This window comes from Salminus brasiliensis, assembly GCF_030463535.1.
Source record: "Salminus brasiliensis chromosome 20 unlocalized genomic scaffold, fSalBra1.hap2 SUPER_20_unloc_1, whole genome shotgun sequence".
In the NCBI taxonomy this organism is placed as follows: Eukaryota; Metazoa; Chordata; class Actinopteri; order Characiformes; family Bryconidae; genus Salminus; species Salminus brasiliensis.
Window position 1 is genome coordinate 172,602 of NW_027326636.1, and position 15,715 is coordinate 188,316.

A 15,715-nucleotide genomic window follows, 5' to 3' on the forward strand; every position below is an offset into this window, starting at 1 on the left:
GTGCTACTTTGCTTACCATCCACTACATAGTGCACTATTTGTACTCTATTTACTATATAGTGTGCTATTTTGCTTACCATCTACTACATACTGCACTATTTGTACCCTATTCACTATATAGTGTGCTATTTTGCTTACCATCCACTACATAGTGCACTATTTGTACCCTATTCACTATATAGTGTGCTATTTTGCTTACCATCCACTACATACTGCACTATTTGTACCCTATTTACTATATAGTGTGCTACTTTGCTTACCATCTACTACATAGTGCACTATTTGTACCCTATTCACTATATAGTGTGCTACTTTGCTTTCCATCTACTACATAGTGCACTATTTGTACCCTATTCACTATATAGTGTGCTACTTTGCTTACCATCCACTACATACTGCACTATTTGTACCCTATTCACTATATAGTGTGCTATTTTGCTTACCATCCACTACATAGTGCACTATTTGTACTCTATTTACTATATAGTGTGCTACTTTGCTTACCATCCACTACATACTGCACTATTTGTACCCTATTCACTATATAGTGTGCTATTCTGCTTACCATCTACTACATAGTGCACTATTTGTACCCTATTTACTATATAGTGTGCTATTTTGCTTACCATCTACTACATAGTGCACTATTTGTACCCTATTTACTATATAGTGTGCTATTTTGCTTACCATCTACTACATAGTGCACTATTTGTACCCTATTCACTATATAGTGTGCTATTTTGCTTACCATCTACTACATAGTGCACTATTTGTACCCTATTCACTATATAGTGTGCTATTTTGCTTACCATCTACTACATACTGCACTATTTGTACCCTATTCACTATATAGTGTGCTATTTTGCTTACCATCTACTACATAGTGCACTATTTGTACCCTATTCACTATATAGTGTGCTATTTTGCTTACCATCTACTACATAGTGCACTATTTGTACCCTATTCACTATATAGTGTGCTATTTTGCTTACCATCCACTACATAGTGCACTATTTGTACCCTATTTACTATATAGTGTGCTATTTTGCTTACCATCCACTACATACTGCACTATTTGTACCCTATTTACTATATAGTGTGCTACTTTGCTTACCATCCACTACATACTGCACTATTTGTACCCTATTTACTATATAGTGTGCTACTTTGCTTACCATCTACTACATAGTGCACTATTTGTACCCTATTCACTATATAGTGTGCTACTTTGCTTTCCATCTACTACATAGTGCACTATTTGTACCCTATTCACTATATAGTGTGCTACTTTGCTTACCATCCACTACATAGTGCACTATTTGTACTCTATTTACTATATAGTGTGCTACTTTGCTTACCATCCACTACATACTGCACTATTTGTACCCTATTCACTATATAGTGTGCTATTCTGCTTACCATCTACTACATAGTGCACTATTTGTACCCTATTTACTATATAGTGTGCTATTTTGCTTACCATCTACTACATAGTGCACTATTTGTACCCTATTTACTATATAGAGTGCTATTTTGCTTACCATCCACTACATAGTGCACTATTTGTACCCTATTTACTATATAGTGTGCTACTTTGCTTACCATCCACTACATACTGCACTATTTGTACCCTATTTACTATATAAAGTGCTATTTTGCTTACCATCCACTACATAGTGCACTATTTGTACCCTATTTACTATATAGTGTGCTATTTTGCTTTCCATCCACTACATAGTGCACTATTTGTACCCTATACACTATATAGTGTGCTATTTTGCTTTGCATCCACTACATACTGCACTATTTGTACCCTATACACTATATAGTGTGCTATTTTGCTTTCCATCCACTACATACTGCACTATTTGTACCCTATTTACTATATAGTGTGCTACTTTGCTTTCCATCCACTACATACTGCACTATTTGTACTCTATTTACTATATAGTGTGCTACTTTGCTTTCCATCCACTACATACTGCACTATTTGTACTCTATTTACTATATAGTGTGCTATTTTGCTTACCATCCACTACATACTGCACTATTTGTACCCTATTCACTATATAGTGTGCTATTTTGCTTACCATCTACTACATAGTGCACTATTTGTACCCTATTCACTATATAGTGTGCTATTTTGCTTACCATCCACTGCATAGTGTACTATTTGTACCCTATTTACTATATAGTGTGCTATTTTGCTTACCATCCACTACATAGTGCACTATTTGTACACTATTTACTATATAGTGTGCTACTTTGCTTTCCATCTACTACATAGTGCACTATTTGTACCCTATTCACTATATAGTGTGCTATTTTGCTTACCATCCACTACATAGTGCACTATTTGTACACTATTTACTATATAGTGTGCTACTTTGCTTACCATCCACTACATAGTGCACTATTTGTACACTATTTACTATATAGTGTGCTATTTTGCTTACCATCTACTACATAGTGCGCTATTTGTACCCTATTCACTCAATAGGGCACTAATTTGGACTGTTTTGCATGCTATTCACTATTAGAAGCGCCTCCACAGCGCCCCCTGCAGGCCTGTAGTGAGCGCCTCCACAGCGCCCCCTGCAGGCCTGTAGTGAGCGCCTCCACAGCGCCCCCTGCAGGAGTGGGTGTATTGAAGAAGCAGACTCGTTTTTGACAAATGAACAGCTTTAATATTCTCAGGTTATTGAAGAGCAAACATGTCCCTCTCTGTCAGAGACAAACACTGACACACCCCATGCGACCAAAACACCTCCACCACCACCTCCATCACCTCCACCCTCATTAGGAGATTTATAGCCAGCAGTTAGTTCAGACTCTGCGAGTGAGGAGATCTGCAGCAGTGCGGAGTACTGGGGCACATCTCCACTCAGTCGTTGTCGTACACACAGTCTGCAACAAACAAACAAACAAACAAACACACAAACACACACACACACAAACAAGCAGGCAGGGTGTTACAGGAAGTGCATATGGAGCAGCTGCGTATAAAACCACCACACTGAGCTCACAGTACCTTCTCCCACGTCGTCATAGATATCAGAATCCCTGAGAGACACACACACACACAGACACGGAGAGGTGTTAAACGCAAATCAGCAGCGGTGTGTGTGTGTGTGTGTGTGTGTGTGTGTGTGTCGGAGGTAAGGACAGGCTACTCACTGCTGGATGTTGCTGACGGACACGAAACCAACTGCAGAGCAGAGGAACACTCACAGTAACCCGTGTGATAACAGCTTATAAATGTGTAATAACAACTTATAAATGTGTAATAACAGCATATAGTGTGTATTAGAACTGCGCGTGTGTGTGCGGGTGTGTGTGTGAGTGTGAGTGTGTGTGTGTGTGTGAGAGAGAGAGAGAGAGAGAGAGTGTGTGAGTGTGTGTGTGTGTGTGTGAGACTCACATTTGCCCTCGCTGTTTCTGCAGATGAGTCTGCCGTCCTTGGGGCTGGTGATCACACTGAGGACATCCCCAGGCCTGATGACCAGGTCTTTACCACTGAACTTCTTACAGACCAGAGCGGGCAGGACCGTGGCCTCATACAGCACCAGGATCTCCTGATCGTACTGCAGGAGGACACATCTTCATCATCACCATCATCATCATAATACAGCACCAGGATCTCCTGATCGTACTGCAGGAGGACACATCTTCATCATCATCTTCATCACCCCGCTGACTGGCAGTGGTCAGGGCTCTCACCTTGAACTTCTTGCGGAACTCCTTCTCCTCTTTCTCGAACTTCTTCTTCTTCTTGGGATCCATGTCCTGGGTCTTGGTGGGTGCAGCGCTGCAGCAGAGGGGAGAAGGTGGGGTCAGCGCTTAGTCAGACAGAGCTACAGCTACAGCTACACACAAGCCATATCGGTCACACCAGCTGACCTGGCCAGGCTGGACGGCCCCACGTCGTCGTACGTGTCTTCATGCAGAGGCGAGAGGAGACAGAGGTTAGGGGGAGGACTGGGGGAGGACTGAACTCACGCTAATTACCAGTGAAGAGACGCTCACCTCCGTCAGCGGCGGGGAAGTCAGGAGGAGGAAGAAGAGGAGGAGGAGGGAAACTGTGGGAGGAAGGTGTTATTTAAAGCATGCTAACAGGGCTAACAGCGGAGTGTGTGTGGTGGGGTCAGTCATCTGCAGAGTCTGGACTACTGCGCGCTGCTCTCCACTAGGGGGCAGCAAATCCGCCTGTGCTGTTCCTGCAGGTGTGTGTGTGTGTGTGTGTGTGCAATGTGTGTTTGTTTGTTTACAGTACAGTGTTTTACCCAGCGTCTGAGTCTCCTTCATCCACCATGTCATAAATATCATCAGCAATCTCAGGCTCCGGGGCTGCAGGAGGACACACTTCTCACACACACACACACACACACACACACACACACACTAATCAATAATCCTGTCTGTCCTGCTGGTGTATCAGTGCTGTATGTAAACCAGTGGTGTAACTGATCACAAACCTCACGGTTCAGCTCGGTTCAGATCAGATCATGGCTTTTGAGTCACGGATCAGAATATTTTCATATAAAATGTGAGATGTTATTTTAGTCATTTTAGCTTCCAGTCTGAGAGGATTTAGGAATACTGCTTCATTCTATTAGTGACTTTTATTCTGAAACGGCCTGTTTATACTAGCAGCTTTTATTCTGAAAGTCTGTTTGTATTAATTACTTTTATTCTGACAGTCTGTATTAATTACTTTTATTCTGACAGTCTGTATTAGTGGCTTTTATTCTGAAAGTCTGTATTAATGACTTTTATTCTGAAAGTCTGTATTAGTGACTTTTATTCTGACAGTCTGTATTAGTGACTTTTATTCTGAAAGTCTGTATTAGTGACTTTTATTCTGAAAGTCTGTATTAATGACTTTTATTCTGAAAGTCTGTATTAGTGACTTTTATTCTGACAGTCTGTATTAGTGACTTTTATTCTGACAGTCTGTATTAGTGGCTTTTATTCTGAAAGTCTGTATTAGTGGCTTTTATTCTGACAGTCTGTATTAGTGACTTTTATTCTGACAGTCTGTATTAGTGGCTTTTATTCTGAAAGTCTGTATTAGTGACTTTTATTCTGACAGTCTGTATTAGTGACTTTTATTCTGAAAGTCTGTATTAGTGACTTTTATTCTGAAAGTCTGTATTAGTGACTTTTATTCTGACAGTCTGTATTAATGACTTTTATTCTGAAAGTCTGTATTAGTGACTTTTATTCTGACAGTCTGTATTAGTGACTTTTATTCTGACAGTCTGTATTAGTGGCTTTTATTCTGACAGTCTGTATTAGTGACTTTTATTCTGACAGTCTGTATTAGTGGCTTTTATTCTGAAAGTCTGTATTAGTGACTTTTATTCTGACAGTCTGTATTAGTGACTTTTATTCTGAAAGTCTGTATTAGTGACTTTTATTCTGACAGTCTGTATTAGTGGCTTTTATTCTGACAGTCTGTATTAGTGACTTTTATTCTGAAAGTCTGTATTAGTGACTTTTATTCTGACACTGTTTGTTTGTTTGTATTGGAGACTCTTATTATGTAAACAGCTGCAGGTAAATTCTACACTGTTATGGCTGAGTTTTGGTGAGTAACCCAGTTACACCACTAACACCAACACTTATGCATGAAGCCACACACGCACGCACGCACACACACACACACACACACACACACACACACACACACACACACCCACACACACACACATACACACATACACACATACACACCCACACACACACACCCACACATACACACATACACACATACACACCCACACATACACACACACACACACACACACACACACACACACACCCACACGCACGCACATACACACATACACACCCACACACACACACCCACACACACACATGGCTCAGCCAATAGCAGTGTAAAGAACACACACTCGCTCGTGACGAGTCTGTTACACTGAACTGCCCACACAGGAGCGCTGACCTTACCTTTACTGAAACTGAAAAGACAAACACACACACACACACACACTCATTCATCATTAATTATTCATCATTAACTAATCATCATTAAACATTTCATAATTAAATATTTATCAATAATCAATCATCATTAACTATTCATCATTAATTATTCATCATTAACTATTCATCATTAATTATTCATCATTAGCTATTCATCATTAATTATTCATCATTAACTATTCATCAATAATCAATCATCATTAACTATTCATTATTAACCATTTCATAATTAATAATTGATCATTAAACATTTCATAATTAACTATTCATCATTAATGATTCATCATTAACCATCAATCAACTCATTAACATAATCCTAATTGCTTCAGACTCCGCCCACAGAAATCCTATTCAGCCCTAATGAGGGAGCAGGTACACTACGCTACAGGTAGTGAATCCAACCCCACACACACACACACACACACACACACACACACACACACACACACACACACACACACACAGGGGGTCGGAGCCTGCAGAGGAGTGTGTTAATTAGTGTGTGTACCTGTCAGATTGATCAGGAGCTGCTACGTCGTCATACACGTCCCCGCTGACCGGCTGCTGTGTGCTACCCTCAATGTCCACCAGGTCAGCCCTTACATACCCATCTACACACACACACACACACACACACACACACACACACAGTATTTCAGTACAGCTCTTATTAAAGTGCAGTGATCAAAGAAGGGGCGGGACTTCTGCATCCTATCTGAGGAAATTGGCCAGGGAATGGCGGGGCTTATGTAACAGGTGGGCAGAAGCAGGTGTGCTTATGCATCTTTTTTGGGGGGGCGGGGCTTATGCATCCTAATCACAGTAGACAGGGATGGGCAGTGCATATACATCCTATCAGAGTACAGTAGGCAGTGATGGGGCGGGGCTTATGCATTGCATCAGAAAGTGATGTAAGTGGACGGAGGGGGGGGGGTTATGTGTCCTTTTAAAGCAGGGAGGAGGTGGAGCCAGTTGTCATGGTAACTCACAGTATCCGCGGCTGGTCCGGGCGAGCCAGCGTCCCTCCGGGTTTCCGGTCGTGCGAACAACCTCCACTCTCTCACCCCCCTCCAGCTCCAGGTCAACTTTACTGCCCTTACAGTCGGCTCTCACGCTGCCCTTCAGCACCACCTCCACCGGACCCTTCAGCTACACACACAGAGCCGTCAGGGTACAGGGTCGCCATGGCAACATACTCCATAATTCCTCAATTTGCGGCCCACCTCCTCCCCTCACCTTAAACCTCTTCCTGGCCTCCTGCTCCCTCTTCTCCATCTCCTTCTTCTCCTTCTTCTCTCGCTCCGCCCGCTCCTTCTCCTCCTTCTCCATCTTCTTCTTCTGCTTTTTCGACTCCTTGTCCTTCTTCGACTTGCTCGTCTCCTTGCTCTCGCTCGCTCTCTCGCTCTCTGCGCCCGGCCTGCTCCATAACGACAGCAGCGTCAACACATCTGGAATGGGTGGGGCTAAACAGCTGTAGGCTGAATGGGTGGGGCATCTCTTACCATCTGTCCTCGATATCCTCATACGTCTCCGAGTCTTCATCAAACTCGTCCTTAGAGAAACAGGATGGACAGAATCAGACCCATAAAGACAAACCCCGCCCCCTCCCGCACTACAGCGCCGCCCGGCTCAGAACCCGGGAGAAGCAGATTTACCTCAAACTCGGGGTCCTTGTGACCTGAAACAGAGAACCCAGTTATTATAGATACACACAAGAGAACAGACTCACTCAGAGTGGGAGTTTGGTGGGTTCTAGATAACCTCCCCCAGTCAGAGCTGGAGTTCTACAGTGGAGGTTCTAGATAAGCTCCCCCAGTCAGAGCTGTGGTTCTACAGTGGAGGTTCTAGATAAGCTCCCCCAGTCAGAGCTGTGGTTCTACAGTGGAGGTTCTAGATAAGCTCCCCCAGTCAGAGCTGTGGTTCTACAGTGGAGGTTCTAGATAACCTCCCCCAGTCAGAGCTGTTGTACAGTGGAGGTTCTAGATAACCTCCTCCAGTTAGAGCTGTTCTACAGTGGGGGTGAAGGGAAGCAGACGTCTGAAGCTCTAATAAAAGCTCCTCACAGAAAGTTCTTCACCTAATGGTGATGAAGACGCTGCCTGATGCCTGAGACACTGTTCTACCAGAGTTCTGAGAAGAGTTCGGCTCTAGAACCTGCTTTTAGAACCAGATCATTAAAATGGTGGAGGGATACATGCTGCAGGGTGTAGTGCTGCTACAGAAAGTAGTCCCTAAAGAGAACTGCATTAGTTCAGATTCTCTATTCACTATTTTACCCTCATCATCATCATCATCATCACCATCTATATAAAACTCAGAAGACTCGTGTAGCTGCACTGGTGGGTTTGGATAGGAGATAAATTATGGGCTGTGTCTGTGTTGTAGTCATGGCGACCAGCGCCTGGCTGTGAAGAAATGAGGGTCAAAGTTATGCAGTAAGTGTGTTGTGGGTCAGTGTGGTTAGTGGTGTGTTAAGCAGTGTGTGTGTGTGTGTGTGTGTGTGTGTGTGTGTGTGAACCTGGTTTGGACGGTCCCGAGTTTATCAATCCAACATCATCGTAACTCTCCTCCTCCACCACCCTCCTGTACACAAACAAACAAACAAACATCTCAGATGATCCACCTTACTCTTCACAGCCCCCAGAAACCAACAGCAACCATCCTGAATGGCACAGCAACCGCCTAGTAACTGCATAACAACCACTTTATAGGACCCACCTGCCATCTCCACAGCAACTACCTGGGATACCAAAGGGACTGCTCAGCATCTGCCCAACAGCCACTTGGAACAGCATAGCAACCACCTAGCATCTTTACTACAACCACCTGGGTTAGCCACAGCAATAGCTTAGCAACCGCCTAGCAACCTCTTAGCAACCAAAAAGAAGCCAGACATCCAGGGTTTACTCACAGTGGGAGGGGTGGAGGTGCTGGTGGGCCTTCTTGTGGGGCTGTGAAAGGTGGAGGTGGTGGGAACACGTCGTCAGGGGCGGAGTTAGCAGAACCTGAGGAACATCAAACACTCTTCAGCTTCAGTTTAGGACAGTTTTAGGGGATTAGAGATGAGTTTAGAACAGTTTTAGGGGATTAAAAAGAGTTTAGGACAGTTTTAAGGGATTAGAGATGAGTTTAGAACAGTTTTAGGGGATTAGAGATGGTTCAGAGGACCGTCTGTTTGAGGGTTGTTGAGAGGAGTTTAAGTGTGTTAAGGAGATTTAGAAGTGGTTTAGAGACAGTTTAGGAGAGCTTTAGGGGATTATAGATGAGTTTAGGAAAGTTTTAGAGGTTTAGAAATGTTTAGGGCAGTTTTAGGAGATTAGAGATGAGTTTAAGTGTGTTAAGGAGTGTTTTAGGGGATTCAGAGCTGGTTTAGAGACGGTTTAGGACAGTTTAAGGGGATTAGAGACGGGTTTAAGTGTGTTAAGGAGTGTTTTAGGGGATTCAGAGCTGGTTTAGAGATGGTTTAGGACAGTTTTAGGGGATTAGAGATGAGTTTAAGTGTGTTAAGGAGTGTTTTAGGGGATTCAGAGCTGGTTTAGAGATGGTTTAGGAGAGTTTTAGAGGATTAGAGACGAGTTGAAGTGTGTTAAGGAGTGTTTTAGGGGATTCAGAGCTGGTTTAGAGCTGGTTTAGGAGAGTTTTAGGGGATTAGAGACCAGTTTAAGTGTGTTAAGGAGTGTTTTAGGGGATTCAGAGCTGGTTTAGAGCTGGTTTAGGAGAGTTTTAGGGGATTAGAGACGAGTTTAAGTGTGTTAAGGAGTGTTTTAGGGGATTCAGAGCTGGTTTAGAGATGGTTTAGGAGAGTTTTAGATGGCTAAGGATGGATTTAGGCATGTTTCAGGAGTTTCGAGGGGACTGTGGGTCTTCTGTGAGGTTTAGCAGTGTTTCAAAGGTTTACAGAAGGACGTAAGGACCAGGTTTAGGGGTAGATTTAGGGTCAGGACTAAGTTTAAGGGTATATAAGAAAAAGTGTCTTTAAAAATGTCTTCAGGACTGTTGGTAGGAGATGACCTCACCGTGGTTCCTGAAGGGCTGCAGGTCAACGTGAGAAGGCCTCCTGGGTTTAGCCGGGCACATTCCTAAAGACACCAGGCTGGGTAAAGCCTTCCTCTGGGGCTGGTCAGAGCCTGGCGCATTAGGGGCGGAGCTTACAGAATCACGAGTGGAGATTTCCTTCTGCGGCTCTGATTCGCTCATCCTGCCCATGAACAGCTTCTTCTGCAGCTGAACAGAGCCTCCGACGTTGTGGGTGGAGCCTGCATCATTGGGGGCGGGGCTTCTACTGGACATTTCCTTCTGTAGCTCTGATTCGCTCATCCTGCCCATGAACAGCTTCTTCTGCAGCTGAACGGAGCCCCCGGCATTGTGGGTGGAGCCTGCATCATTGGGGGCGGGGCTTCTACTGGAGATTTCCTTCTGCGGCTCTGATTCGCTCATCCTGCCCATGAACAGCTTCTTCTGCAGCTGAACGGAGCCCCCGGCATTGTGGGTGGAGCCTGCATCATTGGGGGCGGGGCTTCTACTGGAGATTTCCTTCTGCGGCTCTGATTCGCTCATCCTGCCCATGAACAGCTTCTTCTGCAGTTGAACGGAGCCTCCGGCATTGTGGGTGGAGCCTGTGTCATTGGGGGTGGGGCTTTGACTGGAGACTTCTTTCAGAGGTGGCTTCTTCCAGGTGGGTGGGGCTTTTGGAAAGGGTGTGCCAGCGGATTTCGGCTCTTTTTCTCCATCGGCTGGCGGGAACTTGCCTCCCAGCGGTTTAGGGGTGAAGGCGGGTGCTGATGGCGGTCCTTTACTCTCATCCCGGCTGCCCTTCTCTAGCGCCTCCTTCAGTGTACTGATGGAACCTGCAGGTGGTTTACCGGCACTGGGCGGAGTAGGGGGACCAGGCAGCTTCCCTGGTGGGACGGGGGATTTAAACCTCGGCTCCATGGAGATGCCGCCGACGCCAGGCTTAAAGGGGGGGGGTTTGGGCTTGGGGGCATGACTGGGGTACATGTGTGTGTGTGTAGGCGGGGCTTGGCGATAGGGGAAAGGTTTTTGTGGCACTCGGGGGCTGCCGGGGGGCAGGAGGCCGGCTTGCTTCAGTGGAGGCGGGGCGAGTGTGGGGGCAGGAACGTTAAAACGAGACTTCACAGCATTGAAGTTACTGTGGGTTCCCTGCAGATACACACAGACACAGACAGACACAGACAAACACAGACACAGACCAACACAGACACAGACAGACACAGACAGACGCAGACAGACACAGACACACGCAGACAGATGCAGACAGACGCAGACACAGACAGACAGACGCAGACAGACGCAGACAGACACAGACACACACACACAGACGCAGACACAGACACACGCAGACAGACACAGACACAGACAAACAGACACAGACAGACAAACACAGACACAGACAAACACAGACAGACAGACAAACACAGACACAGACAGACAAACACAGACACAGACAAACACACACAGACACAGACAAACACAGACACAGACACGCAGACAGACACAGACACAGACAAACACAGACACACGCAGACAGACGCAGACACAGACACACGCAGACAGACGCAGACAGATGCAGACACAGACACAGACAGACGCAGACACAGACAGACACAGACACAGACAGACGCAGACACAGACACAGACACAGACAGACACAGACACCGACACCGACACAGACAGACACACACACACACAGACAGACATCAGAGGAAGTCTGGGTTATTCAGGCAGTTCAAGATATAAGAGAACACTGTAAAAAACAGCCTATAGCACTTTAGCCCCGCCCATTCAGCATACAGCAGTTCTCAGGTATTTAGGGTCCACATCCAGCCTGAAACCTCTGCACAGTGTTGCATTGCATACACTACATGTCCAAAAGTATGTGGACACCCCTTCGAACAAATGCATTCAGCTACTTTGCAGACACTGATGTGCAAATGCACACATGCAGTTTGTCCATGAAGAAACAAGGAATCAGCAGGTGTCCCAATACTTTTGTCCAAATAGCTTGCATGCATACATACTAAAATATGACAAAGTGTGTATGTGTGTGTGTGTGTGTGTGTGTGTGTGTCAGAGTGAGTTAGGGAGAGGCCTGGCTTTATTTTTAACAGCTGTCTGAAACCGCATGTGCATTTACACTCTCATAGGCGCATGTCACCTCCAGGCGTGAAGAAAAGCCTGCACACAGAGCCCTGTCACGAGAGCAGCTCTGAGTGCCCGGAGCTCACCACTGACCAGCAGCCTGACCCGACAGCCGGTCCTGCCCTCCCACTGTAACACACAGCGCAGTGGACAGTGCGGTGAAGCGCAGCGTCCCTGTTTTACCACAGTCTCTAACATAGGGTCTAACATATGGCACACACACACACACAGGCCTGGGCTCTCGTACGAAACTACGGAAGTGTAGGCATGCTAGAAAAGAGGCGAGTGTGGCCTTACAGGAAATGAGCTTAAGAGACTGAAAGTCCGGTGGTGGGCACTGGAGGGGGGTGGGGGGGGGGGTATGATAGGCTCTGACACACACTCACAACTGAGAACTGAGCTGGTGCACACCATACCTGATAGAGCCCCCACACTGCTCCCTACAGGCTCCGCCCATCTCCCTGTTCATCCCTACCTACCCAAGTCACGAAGATGATCTCCGACACATCCCGACCCCCATGCTGCCTAATGCCAGGCACTAGGGGTGGGCTAGAGGGGTGTAAAGGAGGTGTGGAGCAGTGGAGGAACTGTGGTTCATGGAATGATGGTGGAGCTGGATGAGTTAGGCAGTTGGGGATGATCACCACCCCACCTCATCATCATCCAACATCCTGACCTGCCTAATGCTCTTGTTGCTGAATGCTATCAAATCCTCACAGCAATGCTCTGCTCCAGAATCTAGTAGACAGTCTTCTTCTCTGGACAGTAGAGACAGTTATTCCAACAGAAGCAGCATCAGCTCTTTAAATACCCTTGATTTCAGAAGGAGCAGGTGTCCCAATACTTTTGTCCATACAGTGCATATCAACAAAGCCTGGAGAACCCAAACCGCGGAGGCTAGCGAGAAGACGAAACCTCTAACCCTACAAGAAACCAAGTCTACACTTCTGCGGTCGATTATCTAGAACGTGTTGGGGCTGCGTCGTTTTACACCAGGCCCTGTCTGACTCACCGTTATCTAGAACATGGACTGCAGTCGTACAGAGCAGAACCAACCGCAATTTCAGAACCTGGAAATCTGTCGGTTTTTTTGAGCACGGACGTCCTGCACCCCATCTCCACCTACCCACGGCTAGGTCCCCTCCATTAGCCTCTATTACCTGTGAGCCACGTAAGCCTCCACTTCCCAAGAGCAAACACACCCTGAGCACCCAGTGGAACATTACCTGGTTCTAGAAGCTGGAGAACAGGGGACTCGGCAGTGAGCAGCCCGAGCGGCGCTAGGCTAGGAGTCTACAGAGCCGAATTCAGCCCGGGCTCTTCAGTAAAGGAAGTGTGTGTCCTCGTAGTGCTGTGATCATGCAGAGGTGTGAAACACAGCCTCCACTTCAGACCTCCGCTCGCAGCATCTGCACTGCACGGCCAGAGGTGCTCAGACAGCCCTTACTAACGACTCGCTGAGAGAGCGGCGGCACGGAGATGAGCTGGAGGGATGAAGCTCCATCCAACACTGTCGGGATGAGTCAGAATGACTGAACTGATGAGTCAAGAGTGGTGGAGCTCCCACTGAGCTCTTCTGGGATGGGTCAAGAGTGATGGAGCTACATTAAGCTTTACTGAGAAAATCAAGAGTGATAGAGCTCCCATTGAGCTCTTCTGGGATGAGTCAAGAGTGATAGAGCTCCCATTAAGCTCTTCTGGGATGAGTCAAGAGTGAAGGAGCTCCATTAAGCTCTTCTGGAATGAGTGAAGAACGACAGAGCTCCACTCAGCTCTTCTGGGATGAGTCAGGAACGACGGAGCTCCAGTAAGCCCCTCTGGGATGAGTCAAGAATGATGGAGCTCCATTAAGCTCTTCTGGAATGAGTGAAGAAGGACAGAGCTCCACTCAGCTCTTCTGGGATGAGTCAGGAACGACGGAGCTCCGTTAAGCTCTTCTAGGATGAGTCAAGAATGATGGAGCTCCATTAAGCTCTTCTGGAATGAGTGAAGAACGACAGAGCTCCACTCAGCTCTTCTGGGATGAGTCAAGAACAATGGAGCTCCAGTAAGCCCCTCTGGGATGAGTCAAGAATGATGGAGCTCCACTCAGCTCTTCTGGGATGAGTCAAGAACAGTGGAGCTCCAGTAAGCTCCTCTGGGATGAGTCAAGAATGATGGAGCTCCATTAAGCTCTTCTGGAATGAGTGAAGAACGACAGAGCTCCACTCAGCTCTTCTGGGATGAGTCAAGAACAATGGAGCTCCAGTAAGCCCCTCTGGGATGAGTCAAGAATGATGGAGCTCCACTCAGCTCTTCTGGGATGAGTCAAGAACAGTGGAGCTCCAGTAAGCTCCTCTGGGATGAGTCAAGAATGATGGAGCTCCATTAAGCTCTTCTGGAATGAGTGAAGAACGACAGAGCTCCACTCAGCTCTTCTGGGATGAGTCAGGAACGACGGAGCTCCAGTAAGCTCTTCTGGGATGAGTCAAGAATGATGGAGCTACATTAAGCTCTTCTGGGATGAGTCAAGAATGATGGAGCTCCATTAAGCTCTTCTGGGATGAGTCAAGAATGATGGAGCTCCACTCAGCTCTTCTAGGATGAGTCAAGAACAATGGAGCTCCAGTAAGCTCCTCTGGGATGTGTCAAGAACGATGGAGCTCCAGTAAGCTCCTCTGGGATGTGTCAAGAATGATAGAGCTCCCATTAAGCTCTTCTGGGATGAGTCAAGAGTGATGGAGCTCCATTAAGCTCTTCTGAGAAGAGTCAAGAGTGATAGAGCTCCCATTGAGCTCTTCTGGGATGAGTCAAGAGTGAAGGAGCTCCATTAAGCTCTTCTGGAATGAGTGAAGAACGACAGAGCTCCACTCAGCTCTTCTGGGATGAGTCAAGAACAATGGAGCTCCAGTAAGCCCCTCTGGGATGAGTCAAGAATTATGGAGCTCCATTAAGCTCTTCTGGGATGTGTCAAGAACGACAGAGCTCCACTCAGCTCTTCTGGGATGTGTCAAGAACGATGGAGCTCCAGTAAGCTCCTCTGGAATGAGTCAAGAGTGATGGAGCTCCATTAAGCTCTTCTGGAATGAGTCAAGAGTGATGGAGCTCCATTAAGCTCTTCTGGGATGTGTCAAGAACGATGGAGCTCCATTAAGCTCTTCTTGGATGAGCTCCAATGTTTAAAGGAAACCTTTCAGAGCTCCGTGTTTCAGGGGCTGAGGGACACATCACAGAACCGAATAAAGAGAAGAGGTCAAAAGCTGAAAATGCAGTGCTGAACACTCACACACTTCCTGCTAACAGTCCCTCAGTACCTGCAAATAAACCCTGCTCACGCCATAAATAGTCAGCACAGCTGTAAGACCTGCAGCCGCCCAGAGCCCCAGAGCCCCCTTACCAGCCTCTCGTGCGGGAAGAATACATACATACCATAATGAGAGGTTCTGTGGGACGCCGGGCAGGAGATCAGTGCCGACTCCCTCTCTGCCGGTCACAGTCGGTCACTTTCGGGCACTGCTCTGTCAGTTCCGCTCCGCCTGCGCTGAAGCAGCATCAGAAATGATGAGCCAAC

At 46.5% G+C, this 15,715-nt stretch overlaps 1 protein-coding gene across 1 annotated transcript; it reads right to left on the reverse strand.

The window, feature by feature from the left end:
• Positions 1-2,685: 2,685 nt before the first annotated feature.
• LOC140548736 (uncharacterized) lies at positions 2,686-15,629 on the reverse strand. The gene is made up of 19 exons (XM_072671855.1): positions 15,574-15,629; positions 10,023-11,166; positions 8,918-9,011; positions 8,484-8,589; positions 7,662-7,772; positions 7,509-7,558; positions 7,243-7,423; positions 6,996-7,155; positions 6,515-6,617; positions 5,619-5,981; positions 4,453-4,463; positions 4,284-4,365; positions 4,027-4,079; positions 3,901-3,937; positions 3,721-3,808; positions 3,422-3,584; positions 3,178-3,208; positions 3,032-3,063; positions 2,686-2,907 (listed from the first exon to the last, which is right to left on the reverse strand). Exons 1-19 carry the CDS (start codon positions 15,574-15,576, stop codon positions 2,885-2,887), a joined length of 2,835 nt encoding a protein of 944 aa, XP_072527956.1. The 5' UTR covers positions 15,577-15,629; the 3' UTR covers positions 2,686-2,884.
• Positions 15,630-15,715: the final 86 nt, after the last annotated feature.